The 21,713-nt window shown below is 38.0% G+C and overlaps 1 protein-coding gene across 1 annotated transcript; it reads left to right on the forward strand.

The window, feature by feature from the left end:
* Positions 1 to 780: 780 nt before the first annotated feature.
* On the forward strand, positions 781 to 20,932 carry LOC140139288 (uncharacterized). Its single transcript, XM_072161069.1, has 2 exons — positions 781 to 1,113; positions 18,446 to 20,932. Exons 1-2 carry the CDS (start codon positions 781 to 783, stop codon positions 20,930 to 20,932), a joined length of 2,820 nt encoding a protein of 939 aa, XP_072017170.1.
* Positions 20,933 to 21,713: the final 781 nt, after the last annotated feature.

Genomic DNA, 21,713 nt, shown 5'->3' on the forward strand with positions numbered 1-21,713 from the left:
TCACGTCTCCGAGCAAAGACCAAGGTGCAGAGAGTCCTGATCAGAGATATGTTATTTGCTGATGATGCGGCTTTGACGGCAAAGTCTGAAGCGGATCTACAGAGACTCATCAGCAGCTTTGCAGATGCATGTAGAGAGTTTGGCCTGACAATTAGTCTGAAGAAGACAAACATTATGGCTCAGGATGCCAGTATTAGACCTTGCATCAGTATCAACGACTACATGCTTGAAGTGGTGGAAGTCTTCACCTACCTTGGTTCCAAAATCTCCAACAATCTATCGCTTGACGCAGACTTGAATACACGCATTGGCAAGGCATCTACTGCAATGGCACGTCTCTCAAAGAGAGTATGGGAAAACACCATGCTAACCATCAACACAAAGATGAGGGTGTATCAGGCCTGTGTACTCAGCACTCTTCTCTATGGAAGCGAGGCATGGGCACTATGCACATCAGGAACAGAGACTGAATGCTTTCCACATGCGCTGCCTCAGACGTATCCTAGGCTTCACATGGCAGGACCATGTCACCAACAAAGCCGTCTTGGAAAAAGCTGGCATCTTAAGCATGTTCGCACTCCTGTCACAAAGACGCTTGAGATGGCTTGGACATGTCAGCCGAATGGATGATGGTAGAATCCCAAAAGACCTGCTGTATCGCCAGCTAGAAATCGGCTCCAGACCTGTTGGAAGACCAGCCCTGCGCTTCAAGGACGTCTGCAAGCGAGACATGAACCATCAAACTGGGAAGCATGGGTGCAGATCGCAATAGCTGGAAAGATGCCTTCAAGACTGGAGCATGTGTTGGAAACCAGAAGAAGGTCCAGCAGTGGGAAGAGAGAAGAGAGCGAAGACGGCAGGGCTCAGTGTCAGCTCCACCATCGCAAGAAGTTGTTTTCAGTTGCAGCAAATGTAAGAGGATTTGCCGTTCAAGAATTGGACTGCATAGTCACAGCAGGCGATGCAGCCAAACATCAGAGTGACTTAGGGCACAAAACTCCATTGTCTCCCGAGACAGACAAAATGGAACAATCGCGTATAAGTATTGCTCGAGCAGCAAACGGTAGTGATATGCACATTCCTGGTTTTGTAACCCTTCCATTGTCAATAGATGTTAGTATTTTTGTCACACCTTTGAATGTTGCTCACAATCTTTCTGAGACTGTTATTTTGGGATCTATATTTTAAGGAAACACGGTGCTGTAATTAATTGTGCGACAGACACGCTTACTCTAAACAAAAAGAGCCAAATTCGTGTTCTTGAAAAACAAGACATTCCTCCTCACACTCAATCTATTGTGCGCGCCAAACTTTCAAATAAATTGCCAGTGAATTCAATAGGCCTTTGTCAAGGTGGAAGACGCATTGCAGCGATTGGTGTTCTAGTTGCAAACACTACATCAAGTGTTATCAACAATTGTGCGCATTTACTACTTAGGAATGCTACTGATGATCCAATTACGTTGTATCCCCGCACCAAGTTGGGTACATTTTCTCGAGTTCTTCCAAAACTCCATTTTCATCGGTAACATGTGAAAAAGTCAATAGGTAAAAGAAAGTAGTCAAATTGATCAAATGAAAAATAATATGAAGCCTAAAAGATACTGTTAATCCACAAGTGCAAGAAGTTATGTCTAAAGTAAAACTAAATGAAAATAATTTGTCAAAAAATGAAATTTCTGAAATGACAGGGTTGATATCAGATTATGTTGAAATTTTCCGGAGACCGTTATGTTTTATGTTTCACGGACCATTGCACAAGATGGCCCATCTTCATCTTCATCTACATCTAGAGTTTTCTTTGACTATGTAATTTGTGAACATGGCTGCCCAAATTCCTTATTAAGTGACAGAGGGACAACCTTTCTCATGAAAGTGGTACTTGAAGTATGTCGCATTATGCGTACACAGAAACTAAATACCAGTTCATATCACCCACAATGCAATGCAATTCAAGAAAGGTACAATGCAGTGATATTAGATATTATTTCACATTATGTGAATCAATTTCATAATGACTGGGGTAGATACTTATCAGCGATACAATTTGCATATCGTACCACTCCTACAACAAATTCTGTTGGTTTTAGTCCCTTCTTCCTATTGTATGGCAGGGAAGCTAGACTTCCCATTGACGTTACTTTACTGAAAGAATGTCAATATCCTGACAAGACATTCAGAGATCATATACATGTTCTCATTAGCCAATTAGAAGTATTCAGAGCAGTTTACAAATCTCATGCCGAAGAGCATCAAGCAAATATGAAAGATCGGTATAATGAATGTTCACTTGAAGTTGAATATCAGATAGGGGATACTGTTTGGATATATAGCCCAGCTTTGCAAAAAGGTCTCTCCCGGAGTCAGATAAGAAGTTATTTGGTGTTATTTAATATTTCGTGTGAATGAATAGGTGTTATATATTATATAGATGTGGTAAAATAATATTTCGGTGCGTTATGTGTTAAATATCCTTGATTTACTATTACAGTCATGGACAAAAGTTTGGAATAATTTTATTTTTTTGCACAACCCTGTTTTTCAGTGCAGATTTCTTACTATCAATGACCCGTCAGCCATGCAAAATGGATCATGGGTGTCTGTACCTAATGTAGGACAATGGCTTCTTATGCCTGACCAATGAACCATCGGGCATCCTTTTCGCAGTTATTTTAGCGATGTGATTCATAGGGTTACATTGGCTTTTGCATTACGGTGTGAAGAAACCATTTTTACTTAAAAAAGACCCACACAGACCAATACTTGAACTTTACCTCACAACATCCTCTACACCAAAAACTCGGCGTAATAAGAACACTCTTAGATAAAATGCACAACATAGTGACTGAAGACGAAGACAAAAAGGAAGAGGAGGAAAGAATAAGAATAGCCCTTGCAAACTGCGGCTACCCAAAATGGACAATTGAAAAGGTCAAACAACAAATGAAAAACAAAGCTAAGAAAGACACAAAGACCAAAAAATCAGACAACGATCCATCTAAAGGAATAGTCGTCATTCCATACATTGAAGGACTTTCAGAAAAGCTTCAATTTTCTGGAAACACCGGATCGCTACTGCCATGAAACCCCACAACACGTTAAAAAGCCATCTAGTGCATCCAAAAGATAAGCGGGATCCCAACGAGACTTGTAAAGTGGTATACAGAGTGGATTGCAAAGGATGTGACAAAATGTATGTGGGTGAAACAGGTAGAGCGTTTGCAACAAGACTTAAAGAACATCAAAAGGACGCCGAGAAGATAACAAGCAACAGAAATTACACCAGAGCAAAAAGGAAAGAATCTTTGACAGAACAAAACAAGTCCGCCATTACTGACCACATTTCTCAAGAAAACCATGTTATCAACTGGGAAAAAAAAAAAATCATAGACAAGGACTCAAATCAACACACCAGAAAGATCCGCGAAGCAATATGGATTCGCAGAGGGGCGACAAAACCATGAACAGAGACATTGGAATGTATTCTCTTGACCACGTATATGACTCACTGATTAAGCATACATCACATCGTAGGAACGAGACTACCAGTTCCCGCGGGAGATGCAGTGAGCCTGGAAAGCACCTGTGATCAAGATTGCATACCCTGCTATCGAAAGCTAAGAAACGTGAGTTTTATTCTCTGGATTTGTCTATCAAAAATAAAATAATCATTTTTACTTTGTTGCATCTGTTTGTTGTATACGACATTTCTGATCATGGGGTACGAATTGAGTGCAGATTTATACGCCCGCGTCATTGACTTCCGTAATCGCGGCTACAGACAGAAGGATATTGGTGCCGCTTTAGGAATTGCATATGGTGCAGTCTCTAAATTTTTGAAGAGACGTCGTGAGACCGGAACTACTACACCTAGACCAAGGTCAGGTCGGCCCCGAAAGACAAGCGCCAGGGAAGACTGATCTCTCCTGAGACTTTGCCACAATGGCCGCACGAAGTCTGCATCTCGGCTACGAACAGAATGGCTGAGGTCCATAAACGCGCCTGTTACCAGGAAACTTGTGAACAATAGACTGGTTAGTGCAGGTTTTCGCGCAAGACGACCAATAAGAAAAAGCCGATACTTCTGCAAAGACATTGACATGCGCGCTTGCTTTGGTCACAGAGACATAGGGATTTGACAGAAGGGCACTGGCGTAAAGTGATCTTCAGTGAAGAGGCACAGTTCCTCCTCTACAGACAAGATGACCGATTCAAGGTCCGAAGACAGGTTGGTCAAGCCCTGCTTGAGGATTGTATCCTTCCTAGAGTCCAGGGTGATGGTGGTGGAATCACAGTATGGGAAGCATTTCACAGTAGATCGAAATCACACGTCTGCATGATAGAAGGACACATGAACCAGGACCAATACCTGTATGTTTTACAGTTATGCTTCCGTTTGCAAGAAGAGACCTCGGGAACGATTTCGTGATCCAAGATGACAACACCACGACGCACAGAGCCCTACGCGTGAGGGAATTCCTTGAAAATGAGAATGTAGAACACCTGGACTGGTCGGCTTTGAGCCCGGATATGAACCCTATAGAGAACTTATGGGCAGAAGTATCCTGCAGGATAGGTAGCATGGACAACCTACCAATCACCCTGCAGGAATTTTGCTTGCTGGCGAGATATTTCACAAGGGACCTTGGCATACCCGGTCGAGGGAATGTCACATCGCGTAAATGACCTTGAGCTGGCAAGGGGTAGACACACCAAATATTGAGATGTGTTTTCTCAAGCAAGAGACTTATCTGAAAATGTCACAGTGAGAGTTTATGTTTGTGTTTAAACAAAAGTTTGCTAGTGTCTGTAATCTCGTTTAGTGATACAAAGAGACCACCAAAAAGTGTTGCGATTGTGTGATCTTTCCATTGTAATGCGTTTCCTCAGGTAATTCTTTGTTTAGTTGACAAACTGTGTGATGTAAACATAAAAGGACATTCATATCTTTCAATTAAATTCAACGGAGCACTACTCCAGAACAATAAAATCAGCCCCTAATATGATTGAAAACTGCATTTGATACCAAAATAAAAATATTCCAAACTTTTGTCCATGACTGTATTATACCGCATGTAGGCGCACTTGAATATAGACCTAAGGGGTTAAGCGTATGTTGTGTATCGTGTTATTTTTTGCTAGTTTGCCATAAACATATATTGTCCTTAGTCTTTGTGTTGTCACTCAAGTCTCTCTATGTTTCATGTACATTGTACATCTGGGTATGCAATTAATTAAAAATGCAACTGGAAAATATTGTCTTGATTGTACAATGATGTGATTAAAAATGTACTGTGAGAGAATAATGTTTAAAAGATATTTTGGTATAAAATATTTTGTATTGAATTCAGGAATGTGCAATATAAACTTATAGGCCAAGCAAAATGTACACGTTCATCTGCATGTAATCATTTGTTAAAAGATGTATGTGCTAACCATTTATTTTTTCTCCTTTGCAATAGCTTGGAAATGAAAATGGCAATTAGGCCATTTTAACACCGACATTTGGTGCGTGCACGTGCTGAGTTTCAAGCTAGGACAGCGCGCGGTCCTTGACGCAACTCTTAAAGGGACCATTGAAAGAAAAACATATTTGGTATCAAAATAAAGCTAATAACATATAGAATCCATTTCTAAAATGATAAACGCAATTTTCCTTTATTTTACCCCCAAATCAGCAAATAAAGACAAAGCGCCCAATGTCGCGTCGCTCCGCCCAATTCATATGTGCAGAGACACGTGGCAACCCCTGTGACGTCAAAGTGGTTATCCTTTCCGCTGCATGGCAACACTGCATAGTCCAGACTTGGTCCTAAACCAACGCATGAACGTGTTTACAGCAATTAACTTTTCTGTGCCTTTTAGGCCTAACAAGTATATTAAAAAGGATATTATAATATAAATTACAAAGCTACAATGACTTCTATGATATGCCTATATATAAATTCTAGCTAGGCCTACAAAATTGGCCAACAACGGGGAAAAATAAGTAAGTTAGGCCTAGGCCTTCATATTGACAAAGTCAGTGCTAGCTGCTCGGCTTTAAAAATTGCAAGAGACTCAGAGTATCATTTGTTTTTACTGAGGTAACTCTTTACTTATTTCCTCTGAAATATCTGGTGAGGATAGGAAAGAGAAGGCAATGATGTTTCGGGTTAATGACATGCGACTTAATTTCTTCAGGCCTAATTAGCCTACCTCCCGGGCGTGCGGCCTAGGTTAACCGCCGGGCCTAAAACGCAAGCCGACCCTGACTCCGAAGTTTGGAAGCTGAATTACGAGTGATTAAAGTGTGTTTGTTTGTTTCTAAACGGTCGCTCCGTGTTGAGACACACTTATGGGACGGGGCCAGGTTCAAAACAAAAGTCAGGCTCGGGAGAGCGAGTTGGTGCGGTTCTCGCCTTGCACCACACTGAGGTCCCGGGTTCAACTTCAAGCCCCGGCGCGCGGCCAAAAGACTCATGTGAACTTGGATTATCTCAAAAATCGGTGATTAGTTGTTTGGTTATCAAAAACTTCCTTCACCCAATGAAATTTGGGGAGCTGAAAAGATAATTGGTTGATGTTTAAGTGCGGCTAGATTTGCGACAGGTTCGGCAGCATCCAGCCTAGATGATGCGATCTGATTGTGGCAGTACCATGGCAGCGAAATTACAGCGCTTTGAACCCTCCGAGATCTGGAAAAAGGCGCTATTATATAAAAGCCGAAATTTATTTTATTTATTTTTAAAGGCCTATGAAAACGAGAAACAAATTCGAAGATAAAGAACCACGAGAGGAACATATAAAGGCCACTCCAAACAATCATATGAACAATATTAACTGTCAGCCTTTAGTTTGCGTTTTCGGAAATGCTTTAGGCCTAATCCAATCTCAACTCCCACTGAAACTTGAAAGTGCAAAGTGTCCGAGCGCGCTCGGCGTTTTATCAAAGGTATGCCTACAGTTAGAAAGTTTATGTTGATTGGGTAAATCTTGTCAAGGGGGCGCAACATATAAATTGCAGATGTATCAAATTAAAGCTCTGTTTCTCTAGATTCCAAAACTTTTGTCGGCATATATCGATGACCATTGACTTTTTTCGCTATTTTGCGGTGCAAAAAAAAATAGCTAAAAATATACTAAACTCACCACTCACATTTCAAAATCGGGTTTTCTCTTAATCCGCCACAGAGAATTGCTTTTGAGATCAATTGTCCATTTTTTTTCTGCATGTTATCATTAAAGACACTTGTCGAATTCATATGAGCCAATATTGAGTGATTTAAAGTGAACATGTCGGTAGATATGGTCGCTACAATCTCATATTCACTATGGACTATATTAGCCGAATTTCGTTGTTACATAAAATGCGGAGTGATTTAGTGTTGCGCCCTCTTATAAGGTGTTAAAAGTTTTCAAAATCCATATTTATTACTCATTAAGTAAACTGGAGAAAATTTGAAGCTCAACACCGAAGATTTCATGTCTCTGCGACATTCCGTTCAAGAGAAATGATGTTTTAAAGATCAGTGCCGAAATGCCGAAAATCGAATATTTCGACTTTTCCTCCAATATGCGAAAGTTTATACAAAACTCACAAACTTAGTGACAGACGACAATTTGAGCACGTCTTTGAACCAAGTTTAATTTCTTTTCTAGATTATCAGTGTTCCCATTTTGTTTTGGAAATCATTTCAATACTAAGTCTGAAGTATAAATACCCCCCCCCCCCCCCGTTCCAGTGGTAACAATTACGATCTTTTTGCGTAGGCCTACTGAATATTCAGCAAAACGGCTTCATGCAGATTAACAATGTCTATTAACCTTAAAATCCATTTTTGAGACTTTTTGATGATTTTTGGAAGCATATCTAGACTTTGCAGGCGCCTAATCGGCCAATAAAGTGTTTTTTCCAATAATTTTTCATGGGGATGACTTTTTGTAATCTTTGTTTATCATCATGATTGAAATAGAACACATTTTGTGAAGCGCATCTCTTATTTTGCGCGAAGAATGTAAAAGGAACGCGTTCATAACGACGGCCGTTACAAGGTGTTAAAAGTTTTCAAAATCCATATTTATTACTCATTAAGTAAACTGGAGAAAATTTGAAGCTCAACACCGAAGATTTCATGTCTCTGCGACATTCCGTTCAAGAGAAATGATGTTTTAAAGATCAGTGCCGAAATGCCGAAAATCGAATATTTCGACTTTTCCTCCAATATGCGAAAGTTTATACAAAACTCACAAACTTAGTGACAGACGACAATTTGAGCACGTCTTTGAACCAAGTTTAATTTCTTTTCTAGATTATCAGTGTTCCCATTTTGTTTTGGAAATCATTTCAATACTAAGTCTGAAGTATAAATACCCCCCGTTCCAGTGGTAACAATTACGATCTTTTTGCGTAGGCCTACTGAATATTCAGCAAAACGGCTTCATGCAGATTAACAATGTCTATTAACCTTAAAATCCATTTTGAGCCTTTTTGAGTATTTTTGGACGCATATCTAGACTTTGCAGGCGCCTACTCGGCCAATAAAGTGTTTTTTCCAATAATTTTTTCATGGGGATGACTTTTTGTAATCTTTGTTTATCATCATGATTGAAATAGAACACATTTTGTGAAGCGCATCTCTTATTTTGCGCGAAGAATGTAAAAGGAACGCGTTCATAACGACGGCCGTTACAAGGGGCGCAGCACTAATTCAGCGTCCCATAGGATAACGTGTGAATTCGGCCTACTTCAAGCGCCATTTCTGGCGTCCCTGCAATACTTGGCAAAATAAATTTGGTATCAAATTAAAGCTCTGTTTCTCTAGATTCCAAAACTTTTGTCGGCATATATCGATGACCATTGACTTTTTTCGCTATTTTGCGGTGCAAAAAAATAGCTAAAAATATACTAAACTCACCACTCACATTTCAAAATCGGGTTTTCTTAATCCGCCACAGAGAATTGCTTTTGAGATCAATTGTCCAGTTTTTTCTGCATGTTATCATTAAAGACACTTGTCGAATTCATATGAGCCAATATTGAGTGATTTAAAGTGAACATGTCGGTAGATATGGTCGCTACAATCTCATATTCACTATGGACTATATTAGCCGAATTTCGTTGTTACATAAAATGCGGAGTGATTTAGTGTTGCGCCCTCTTATAAGGTGTTAAAAGTTTTCAAAATCCATATTTATTACTCATTAAGTAAACTGGAGAAAATTTGAAGCTCAACACCGAAGATTTCATGTCTCTGCGACATTCCGTTCAAGAGAAATGATGTTTTAAAGATCAGTGCCGAAATGCCGAAAATCGAATATTTCGACTTTTCCTCCAATATGCGAAAGTTTATACAAAACTCACAAACTTAGTGACAGACGACAATTTGAGCACGTCTTTGAACCAAGTTTAATTGCTTTTCTAGATTATCAGTGTTCCCATTTTGTTTTGGAAATCATTTCAATACTAAGTCTGAAGTATAAATACCCCCCCCGTTCCAGTGGTAACAATTACGATCTTTTTTGCGTAGGCCTACTGAATATTCAGCAAAACGGCTTCATGCAGATTAACAATGTCTATTAACCTTAAAATCCATTTTGAGCCTTTTGAGTATTTTTGGACGCATATCTAGACTTTGCAGGCGCCTACTCGGCCAATAAAGTGTTTTTTCCAATAATTTTTTCATGGGGATGACTCTCAAATACAGCGCGCCTGGCTGGATATTTCGTTTTTAGAAATGACTGACATCAATTTCGCATAGCCTAGGTCTACCCCGGGCCTAACCATCCATGGATTAAAATAAGTGTAGGCCTATAATAGTTCCCATTTGATGTTTGTAGCATATAGGCTTTTTGAAGGCCTATGTATACATGTTTGTAGGCGCTCCTCATAATTTATTTCAAGAACAGTTTGCATGTCATGTTCTTCATCTGCCGTTCAGCTACTGCCCCAGTGCCAACGGTTCAAATAATATTGGCAAGTGTCCCGTATAACACATGGCATCTAGGGGAATACATTTGTAAAATAAAAGGGCCTAGGCCTACTTTGGCATGTTTGGGTATGAAAATAAGCACTTTTGAAAGTTAACTTATGGAAGAAAAGGCTTTTTTAACCAATTGTCATCTCTTGAATATTTTAAGGTAGGTCCTACGGAAAAAATACATAGGCCTATAGGCCTATAATAATAATACCCATGGGAGGTGTTCGCGCCGGCACATCATCTGCAATTTATATGTTGCGGCAAATCTTGGCGATATTCCCTTCGTCATCGTCACTATAATCATAGGCCTAGGCCTACTCATAATTAGTTCTATGGTTTTATACATGCCATGTAGGGCCTACATAAAGTCATCGGAATCATATCTTGGTCATGTTGACAGGTGGTTGAATTTATGAATAAGTAAAATAGGAAGCTGCATGCTTGATGATGATGAACAAAAAATGACAATTGATCGTCCCCGCCTGGCCCGCTTCCTTTCGCATGGTATTGCCATTGAGGGAGTCTGAAATGTTTAATGCTATTTTCTTTATTATAAGGGAAAACTTTTTTTCAATGTTTCAAAAGTTAATAATATTGTCAATTGTTTAGATTTGCTTCTGTCCAATAAGCATTTCAATTTAGAGGCTCTGTTTTAATCATCCTCTCAGAGAACCATCAAATAACAAGAGCCTCGATCCTATACATCCTCCTCTACAAGTTAAGTTACACAACTAATAATGTCCGGGAATAATACATATAGGCCTAAATCCATTTGCACTGTAAAAAAATAATAAATGATAAATAAAAAGGCCCTCCACTTCCTCTTTTTGATAACATGTGGACAATCAACTGGTATTTTGTTTTTACTTGACCTTTAAATAATTATATAAGTGGTTGTATTATCATGATTATTGCATCTGATATTTAGATCGCGATCGCTGTTGTCAAATTATCCCGGCAAAAATGTCAACGCAACTCTAAACGCGTAACCACAATGACGTCATCCGGAAAGCGCCCAATTTTCTACTTTTGATAAATGACGCGCGATGTAGCGTCGGAAGGGGGTAAATCGAGTACGTTGTTTTTATTGTATTTTTATTTCTAAAATAGCTAGTTCTTCAATTGTTTTAGATATTGATTCTATATTTTATGGGCTTTATTTTGATACCAAATAATATTTTCTTTCAATGGTCCCTTTAACGCTTTCCCAAAATAATTCGGATGGAACGCAGAAATACCAAGTTACTGGGTCCACATAAATCTTCCAGTGCGGAGATCTACTTCAAGTTCAACTTCCACGTGGATTCAAATGTTGTATTATTATTATTTGTTGTACCATGATGGCCTCCATCTTATATGACTTCCATCTTGATATTATGTGTCAATGATGCATGGTCTATAAATAGGTCAGATTCAGTTTTGTTATCAATTATTTAAGGAGGAGCGTATGTTGTGACGATAATTTATTTGCATAATTGAATATTGATCATTGTGCCTTAAGTCGTGGTACCCGTTCATCAAGTGAACGTGGTATCGTCCAGGGCATCAATTGCACAGAGTGAAGCGATGTTTTGTTTGTGCTTTGATAAAGACTTCACTTCTGGTTGACTCTCAAACCCGTACGGACGTGCCAGGCTAGCTCCTGATGGTTAGTTTAGAATTGTCAACATGATGACGAATATATTGGCATCATGTCTTGCACGTGAATTCTATTCAATTATACTTATTATGATGCAACGTAACTCTGGTAAGACTTTATATTAACACATATTTTGATCAGTTTGTCTGATGGTGGAAATTCATAATGAGTCTCTTCAACTTATTTCTGTTTCATTTGGTTCATTTCGTGTTAGTCATTTCCTTACCCGGTCATTTTCCCTCATCACATCCGGTACCTCGCTCTGCTTTTCCCTTGGACTAATTCCCCAATTTAGATTAACACGACATATATAAACTAAAGATAATCTTATCTAGACTTATTTAGAATTTCAAGATGACAATTCGTTTCATCCTTTGGTACAGAAGTAAACACAAATGTTTTACAGAAAACATTTAAATGTCGAGTTATATAAAGGGTATAAAAACGTTTTAATAACATTCCAAAAACATTTTTGAAAATTTGGTACAAGTCATTCTAAACAGAATGTTATTTTTGGGTTGAAAAAATATTTTTCAAAAAACGTTTGCCCAAAATATTTACAATAACGTTTTTAAAATGTTTCCACGACCTTTATATAACCCGACATTTAAAAGTTATTAAAACGTTTTGTAAAAAACGTTTTAAGAACATTTCTGTGTTTGCTGGGTACAAATATTTTAACATAATGTTATTTTAGTGTTGACAAAATATTTGGCCAAAAATGTTTGCAAAAATAGTTTACAATGACATTTCGAAAACATTTTAAAAGTATTGTTGTAGTTATTTCATACAAAACGCTTTAAAACGATTTCATGACCTTTATATAACCCGACATTTTAATGTTATTAAAACGTTTTTACCTAAACCAAAACCCAAAATATAACTTATTTAAAACGTTGCTGGGATAATCGTCATGCTCATCATTGTACATGTAAAACACGTGAAACCTAAATAGAATTATTACATTTTAATAACTATATTTAATAGAATATGTGTACATATATTTTTAGAAATGAACTCATTTGAACAAACGAAGATTTTCTGTTAGAACTTATCTTTGTGAAAATTGCTTGTGCCAACTTGCACCGAGGGGAATGTGATGGTCCGTATACATGAATTCAATTACCGACTGTGCTGTGTATACAGCGATGAGAATTTGAAGGCGTGTATCTCATGTGAAAAATTCAATAAATGGATACTTAATACATTTTGAAGTTGATGTGAATATCTAGGTTGAAGGATTGCCAATCTCGTGATTTAATAGCCCAATTGGGCGACTTTCAACCGTTTCTTGTCCAATAGATTCCAATTGTTTGCACAATATGTTGACGACTTTTAAACATTAGACCCGTTCATTTGCTTTCTCATCGAAACCAATGGTTAACAGAAAAATTGGACGACTATTGGGTGATTTTTTTCAAACCTCTTGGCAAATTATTGATGAGCACTATGCATAAATTAATTCGATGAATGATTACATAAGTCACATTGTATTGATAACTTTTAAATGTGCAGGTTTTAGCCTGGGGTTTTAGCATGTGCAAATAATATTTTGTAAAATAAAATTGGTTAATTTTAGCAATAGAAGATTATAATACTTTCAGGGGCTATGATAATTGTGATTATAGACAGCGTATTCTAAACTTTGCATATGGACTTAGGCTTAATGAAGACATTTTGCGACAAGTGACTTATTTGGTTAACCCCCTGGATACTACTGGTCGTCTATCAGCATTTCTGATTGGTCGATAACTTGAAATGCTCATTTCAATTGCCAATTATGACTAGGGTTTAAACTATTCATGGTCAAACTTGTATTTGCAGATGATTTTATTAACACCCTCTTTGATTGGATCACAATTCATTTTGGCCAATCGGCAGGTAGTTCTCATAGGGGTTAACATTGTCCACTGCAAGAATTAGATAGCAGGAGATTGCATTAAAACGTTTTAACATAGATCCTGCTCACTTGTTGAATCACCCATAATGTGCGCCATGCTAAAATGAAAACTAGAAACACTTCATGATCACCAACCGCACGTCACGTATTGCGGATAATTTCCGATTACCAATCACTGACCTCAGTCGGGTTAAAAACGAATCTGTGTCTTCCAAAAATGTTTTGGTTGAATTTTTAGTACATGCAAGCACATAATGCTAGAATAGGTCACGTGTTAATTTATATTCATTATAGGTAATCATATATTTGGCTATTACAGCTGAAATCTATACAACCTATATGGAAGACATAACCTCTCCTACACAGGGAGTGTGAATTTTTAATAGGACTACCTGTGTGGGGGATTAAGGTCGTGTATTACATAGGGGTGTACGATATCGACTGGAATAGCTCATTAATTATATTCCATATTAACTAAATAGATTTGGTGTGAGGTGTGATCTTGACATAATAATACACGCATAGACACGCATAGACAAGGTTAATTTTCGACACACAATAATTCGACTGCCAGAAGCCCTGGGCCAGAAGTGGGTAAGTGCAATAGCGGCCCTGTGAACATTTAGCAATGTACACACAGTATAATGTATTCATCTACACATATCAGCTACACATGGCAACTATTGAACTTACACACTTCTGGCACTGAGCAGTCAAATTACGTATTCTTCTAGAGCAACTCGTTACGCTGCCTGTTATTTATTTCTCACCTAAAATGCCATTCGAAGCAACCTCATATCCACAGGCGCTGCTCATTTCTCGCTTGACGTGTCAATGCTAACGAATATTAAACTTGCCTGCGTCCCTTGGGACGCGGTAGTCAATATGGCGTAGCCATGCTCTCTTACACATGACGTGTTTAGGTCCCATGCTATATAGTGTTGACATTGTATGAATTATTCTGTTTCTTGGTAAGTCATATTATTGTGGAAGAGATGCAATGAAGTTAATATTATCAGAATTAGAGTACACATGGCCAGTATTTATTGAAACAAATTCCAAATATAAAAGAAAGGTAGAAATAAAAAAAAAAGAGAAAAGCAAGAAAGAAAGAACCACAAACAGATAAGAAACAGAAAACAAGAAAAAGAAAATTGCGACATGAAATTTCACAAATCGGTGTATTTTTAATTGAAAATTAATGAAGGCAACAAAAAACCCGCTTTATACCTAATGCGTTAACTTCAAGTCATTTTGAATTATTCTAAAATTGATGACCCTTGATAAGGCTCCTCTTGGTTAAAGCGCTATATTACATGTTATTTCTATTTGGTAGCTACTTTAACTTTAAGCACATTAGTTTCCGTATTTGTCTAAATTCAGACTCAAATTCATCACGCACTAAAGACATGCATCCTTAACACTGTGAACACAGTCACCCAAAACATTTTAGTATGTTATTATAATGGTGATCGGTGAATGCTTTATAAGCCGATATGTCCAGATAGGAGATAGTTGATTTTGTAGTTGGCCAGGAAAAACCTCCAATGTGTCATTGGCCCCTGAATATGTTTAAATCAAAACCTCCTATGTAACCTGTTGGCAGTTTTGTTTTAAACATGTTCAGGGTCCAAGAAGGAGATAGTTGATATGATGGTGATAATAAAAATAGATCTGTATAATTATCCAAAATAGAATCTTTCTCAGATTTATATAGAATCTATTTAACTTTCCTTTAACGCTTGTTAGAGTAGTTAGCTGTTGTGAATTGGTCGAATTATGGTATCTTGTGAATAGTAAAGACATCTGGCGAAAATTGGTGTACTTATGTCGAACGGGCTTGACGAAGAATTCAAACATCACAGTTACACCTCTTGTCGGTCTTGTTATTGAAACAGCGTTCAGTTAGTTTCTATTTTTTGATATGGAATCGTTTTTCAAACACTATTAACAAAAATTTGAAGACTATTTTTTCTGCTTTGTGTAAACGTTTTGTAAACAAGTTTGTTTGTCATCAAAAATGAATAAGCTGCATTTGCTGTCGTAAAATGTTGATATCTAATAAATAACTAATACGTAGTATGCAATAAATGTCATAAAGACAAAGCTCTTTATCTTCAATGTGCTATTCCAGTTGAAATCCATACACCCCCTATGGAAGACATGACCTTGATCTCCCACACAGTGAGTGTAATATGGATACCTGAATGGATGAGTCTATTTGAAATTTACAACCCCTGGGTAGGAGATTAAGGTCATGTCCTCCATATAAAGAAGTATATGGGTTTGAGCTGGATTAGTCCAGGATTTATCATTATAACTGCATTAATCACTAATCACAATGTTTTTACAGCTACACTGCAAATATTTCTGTAAATTTACGTAATTTTCCGAAAGTTGCCGGAACTGCTTTAAAAAAATACTTTGAAAAACACTTAAGTATCCGTAAGATTATTTAGATGTTCTTACGGTTATTTACGTAGTTTTTCAGAATATAGTGTTCCGTCAACTTTGCATTGTTTCCGTAAGGCACCACATCCAATTTGGTCCTATAGAACTATCGGTGGCCGGTTAGGTACCAATGATTCTTAACATCACTTACTGGAGCTATAATAAATTGTATCAAGCATAATAATTAATAGTTGCAAAGTGTTATTGTTTCCGTAAGGCACCACATCCAATTTGGTCCTATAGAACTATCGGTGCCCGGTTAGGTACCAATGATTCTTAACATCACTTAATGGAGCTGTAATAAATTGTATCAAGCATAATAATTAATAGTTGCAAAGTGTTATTGTTTTTCATTTAAATAAAATACAAATGCACTGTACAACTGTACGATAAAAGTGCCATCGGTACCTCTTCGGGCACCAATAGCGCTATAGGACCAAAAAAGATGTTGTGCCTAAATCACAATGTAATTTTATATAGATTGTACCCAGTATTTGTACCGTAATCCTTTGCTCAAATCACACGTGTTTCATTCAGCTGTGGTAACAATGTAACGTAATAATATCACCATAAAACATCACCTTCTTTTGTTCTCATTGCCTGTTCATTATCGTTGTTTTTATTCATTCTCACGTTGTACAATTGGATAAACTTAATTATACACTCACAACATTTTGTGATTTACATTTTAAATAAAAACTTACTGCTGTTACTATTACCACTAAACAGGACAAAATATGTATCTGATCTTGACACTACACGACCACATTATTAACTTTTCTCAATGCAATCAATGCTTCAACACAACTATTATTTTGAAATCCAACATTCTGCTTTTGCTTATAATACATATGTATCAAACAGTAAATGTTAATCCGTCTTGATAGCTTTCTCATGTTCTACCCAATCGTTGTAGAAGTAGTTATGCAACAGGGTAAATTACCACTGCGATTGGTCAAAGCAATTTTGAATATATTGGCCCTCACTATTAGCAGGCTGCACTCATCACATGTCAGGCTTGTGTATGTGTGCAATCATAGATTTAAATACAATACCGTTCTTTTCAAAGACACTAAACGAACAAGGATTCAGCATAATGTGTAAGTTCTATAGAATAACGATCTGAGTCTTTATGTCTATTCTTGATCATCTATGGAGCGATATAGTTGTGCAGCGTACGTCTAGTGCAGGGCAATACATTCAAAAATAATTTTGACCAATCGCTATTGTAATTAATCCTGTTGCATCATTACCTTTACAGCGAATTGTAGTCTTCCATGTACTCCTTTCATCTGTCTGCCTTAGTGTTGATTATATTTTGTCTTGTTTTCCTATGTTCATCATTTACCTTCATTTTACTTTGTTTTCTATCCTTCATTCACCTTATCATGCTGCAAATGTCTATTTTTCATCTGCTGCTGATCACTGTAAAAATATGTTTTCATGCATCCAAATATCACCAACATGCAACCAAATTGCTGCCAAAATCTGCATATCAACCATGCGGCATGTTCGGTGCTAATCGCCGTTAATGCTGTTAACGCCGCCATAGTAACGCTGCTTCGTCAACGTAACCGACTACATCACCACCAGCATCACCAACGCTACAATAGCTGCCATGTGTAGATGAGTACAATGTACTGTGTGTAAATTGCCAAATATTCACAGGGCAGCTATTGCACTTACCCACTTCTGGCACGTCGACATTCTCTTCACAATCTACTGCAATCTAAAGTGATGGCGGTTTAATACTACGCAACTCACTTGCTAAACAGACACCAAATGAAGCCGTAATGTTTGTGTGTGTTGATGTGTTTGATGTCGTAAAAAATTTGGATCACATGTGACAAAGACTACCACGATGCCAATCGTTGGTGTTGTCATCCGAGCCTCACTGTCCCACCCACCCACCCATTTCTCTGTATCCCTGTCATATTATTACAAACCACCTGTTTCAAAGCCAAGTACTCAATCTGCTCATGCGTGTTCAAAACACATTGAATTGTTTCCCAAAATACATAATTCAGTGCAAACAAATTATATAAGAAAGGAGAAAAAAATTAGGAAAAAATGGAACAAAGTTTAAAAAAATAATTTTGTACATTAGCAATTCCAGTCCAAACTAATACACCCCTATGACTTTAATCTCCACACAGGGAGTATTAAAATCAAATGGGCTTACCTTACTGAATGAATACATGACCCCTTTGTGGGCGATTAAGGTCATGTCTTTCATAGTGGGTGTATGTATTTCAACTAGAATACCCATAATCAACGGACATTTTTGCACTATCCAAAAATCACTTTATAACCAGTTCAAAGTTCAAACATTGAAAGTAATGATTTGACATAATTGAAAATACGACAAAACAAAGCGGAAGAAATGATCGTTAAATAAGGTTGAGTGCTATAGCTTTTATGTGTAGTAGATTATATTTTGTTCTAATTCTTAGTCTAATATCCATATTTTTTTCTCTCTATTACCCTCTTTTTTAGGTGGTGGCTGTTATTTCCATTTTGTTCATCATCCTTTCTACTATAGCCTTATCCCTTAACACAATGAAACAACTGAAAACACAACATGAAATAGATCAAGAAAAAGACGTACCTGAACTAGCTGAAGTTGAGACCGTCTGTATTGCTTGGTTCACTCTGGAATACTTACTCAGATTATATTCAGCGCCAAATAAATGGAAATTTCTCAAGGGCGCCCTCAATGTGATTGATTTGCTTGCTATCTTACCTTATTACGTAACGTTGTTTTTGACGGAATCAAAGGATAGCGTGATGCAGTTTCAAAATGTACGCCGTGTGGTGCAAATCTTCCGAATTTTGCGGATTATGCGGATCCTTAAGCTTGCCCGACATTCCACTGGTTTGCAGAGCCTTGGATTTACGTTAAAGAGAAGCTACCGAGAACTAGGACTATTGGTCCTGTTTTTGGCTATCGGCATTATGATGTTTTCAAGTTTAGCTTATTTTGCTGAAAAGGATGTTCACAAAACTGCGTTTGTCAGTATTCCAGCCTCGTTTTGGTGGGCTGCTATCACCATGACAACTGTCGGCTACGGTGACATGTCCCCAACGACATTTCTAGGGGAAATCGTTGGCGCTGTATGTTGCATATGTGGTGTACTTTTCATCGCATTACCCATTCCAATTATTGTCAACAACTTTTCTGAATACTATAAAGAGCAGACGCGACACGAGAAATCGATCAAAAGGCGACAGGCTTTAAGTAAAGCCAAAGATGAGGGCAGTCTTGTGAGTTTGAATATAAGAGATGCTTGCTTAGATATGATGGATGTAGTGATCGTTAAGAAAGGCTGTCGTAAGGGATCCCCAGATAACAGTCAATCGGGAAGTCCACAAAGATGCGGATCTGGTCTAAGTAGCAACCCCTCGGTTGATATTTTTAATAAAGGCCCGGATGAAGGTGATCAAGGACCGCGGGATAGCTCTACCACGTATACAGATCATGCTAATAAACAAAGTTCAAGTAGCTTATCAGAACCAGAAACAGCGCGATTTCGTATTTTCAAGGCCATAGGTCAAATGGGGTTATTTGCAGGACAATCTGGACTACGCAAACATCGACACAAAGACAAACATCAAAATTCGAGCAGTGACACTAATAGAAGAGATCATCAACAAGATGCAGACTCTAAAATTGACAACATATGCGCAGTACAACCGGAAGTAGCCATACAGATTGAACAGTCAACGCCCAAGAAAACACAAGTATCACGCAAGCGTTCGCGATCCATAGAGAGTGATAATGCGCGAGATAGATCACGGAATGTATCAGCTGAATTGGACGCGAAAGATCCAAGTGAAACAAGACCATTATTGGAAGCTTCTCCGGAGCCAGAATCTGATAAAATTGTGCAAAAACTTGACGATGGATTTACTACGACTTGGACTAAAGAATGTCCTTCAGAATCAAAAGGGCAAGAAAAAGCGATAAAATCCGTTTTGAAAAGAGCACACAGTTCTGGTGATGAACGGCCACAGATGAGTCGAAAGTCCAGTTCTGAAAGCCAGACTTCGCAAAATGCAGCAACTGAAAAACGGGTGACAATAGACGAAGGGAGGGAAGATAATAGACGTAAAAGCGTCTCTTCCACAGACTCAGCATCAAGCCAAGAATCACCACAACCACGTCTATCAAAGAAATCTGGAACCAAATGGAAACCACGAAAATTTAAACAGAGACCAGCATTTTTGGCTGGTATTGGGAGTATTACAAATGCAATTAAACTCGGCGGGCATGGTAAATCTCGCAAAAATTACGATGGAAAAGAAAGCAAAGGAACAAGCGACTCGGATTCAGAACCACCTGCGACATCGCCGTCCAATATAGCTGTTAAAATGGCCAACTCAGACGTACAACTTCAGCCATTAAGTGAAAATCAGGAACCATGTGGAACGAAATCAACTGAAGTTGAAAGCCCGCCAAAATTAGTGTTAGAATCGCAAGAAAATGATGTGAATTCCGCTTCAAATCATACGGAAGACATGAATGACTCACCGGTAGAGAGCGGCATAGAACAGTCAACGGGTAGTGGAGATCATTTTGTATTTCCAGAGGCTGCTGAAAATGGAACAGACATGATTTCATCAGAAAATACAACCGAGAGAAACCAGGACGATCACAAATCGTCTGTGAATATTTCTAGTGATATACGCAATGAACCCACCATATCTGATATGAATAATGAAGACGGAGCAAATGCAAATAATCAATCTACGTCGCAAGAATGTAGTAATGACAATACCGCTCAGGTTGATAATGCAAAAAGACCCATGCAAGTTGGTGGAGCGATGGAAGGCAGCGAATTCGGAGCTAACAAAAATGCCGAATTCGGAAGTAACAAGCCTGTTGAATTTGGAATTAATGCTAAGGCAACTCCACAAAGTAGTCCAAGCAGTCCGCCCTTATCCGGGGAAGTACAGGATAAAAACCATGTAGTATTAATATAATGTGTGTGTTTTGGTAGATATGTGTGTATTTGCGGCTTGGAAGGGTGGGTTGCTATAATAAGCACCCTAAAACGAAGACATTATACTGTATAGTCTATTCAGAAGTTCGCAACCGAGGGCATAAGGCAAAAAGAGGATGTCCACTATCTCCTGTTAGAAACTAAATATTGGGCTATTCCAGTTAGAATCCATACATGGAAGACTTCACCTTAATATCCAACACAGGGGGTGTAGATTTTAAATGGAGTCGCCCATACAGGTAGCCCCATTTGAAATATACACTCCCACTGTGAAAGGTTAATGTTATGTCTTCCATAGAGGGTGTACAGATTTCAAGTCTGGTTCTGTTTGGGAAATATGTGCTTATTTGCAATCGGCAAAATTTGCGTAAAAGCTGGCAACCAACTTATTTTTTATTAATTCGAGTATGCTGAGCTCGAATATTTTGTCTGCCAAATTTGAACTCCATCATGCTACACAAGGTTCCCAAAATGCCCCTTTAGGATCATACAGGGAGCAACAAATAAACCTGCTCCAAATTCACTCACAAACATACCAAATTATTTGTCTGGTCCTAAGGATGATAAAAATGTAACATTCGTTCGCTTAGAACATGCAGTTATGAAGTTATGAAGCCGAACAGGTCCAAGGTCAATTTGCATGTTGTACAAGGGTAAGAGTTGTTCCGATGTTTGTAAAAAAATATGCAAATTGTACCTCAGGTTGAAGGGATTCATAAAAAGAATATTGTGTGATGTGAACTTCGGAAGAAATATTTTGA

This window comes from Amphiura filiformis, chromosome 18, assembly GCF_039555335.1.
Source record: "Amphiura filiformis chromosome 18, Afil_fr2py, whole genome shotgun sequence".
Taxonomy (NCBI): Eukaryota; Metazoa; Echinodermata; class Ophiuroidea; order Amphilepidida; family Amphiuridae; genus Amphiura; species Amphiura filiformis.

What these genes read in the sequence shown, in the direction of transcription:
- LOC140139288 (XM_072161069.1), top strand. Translation starts at nt 781, where the DNA reads ATGCCTTCAAGACTGGAGCATGTGTTGGAAACCAGAAGAAGGTCCAGC. An exon ending in CCCTTCCATTGTCAATAGAT is followed by an intron (nt 1,114 to 18,445) that starts GTTAGTATTTTT and finishes CCTCTTTTTTAG; the next exon opens with GTGGTGGCTGTTATTTCCAT.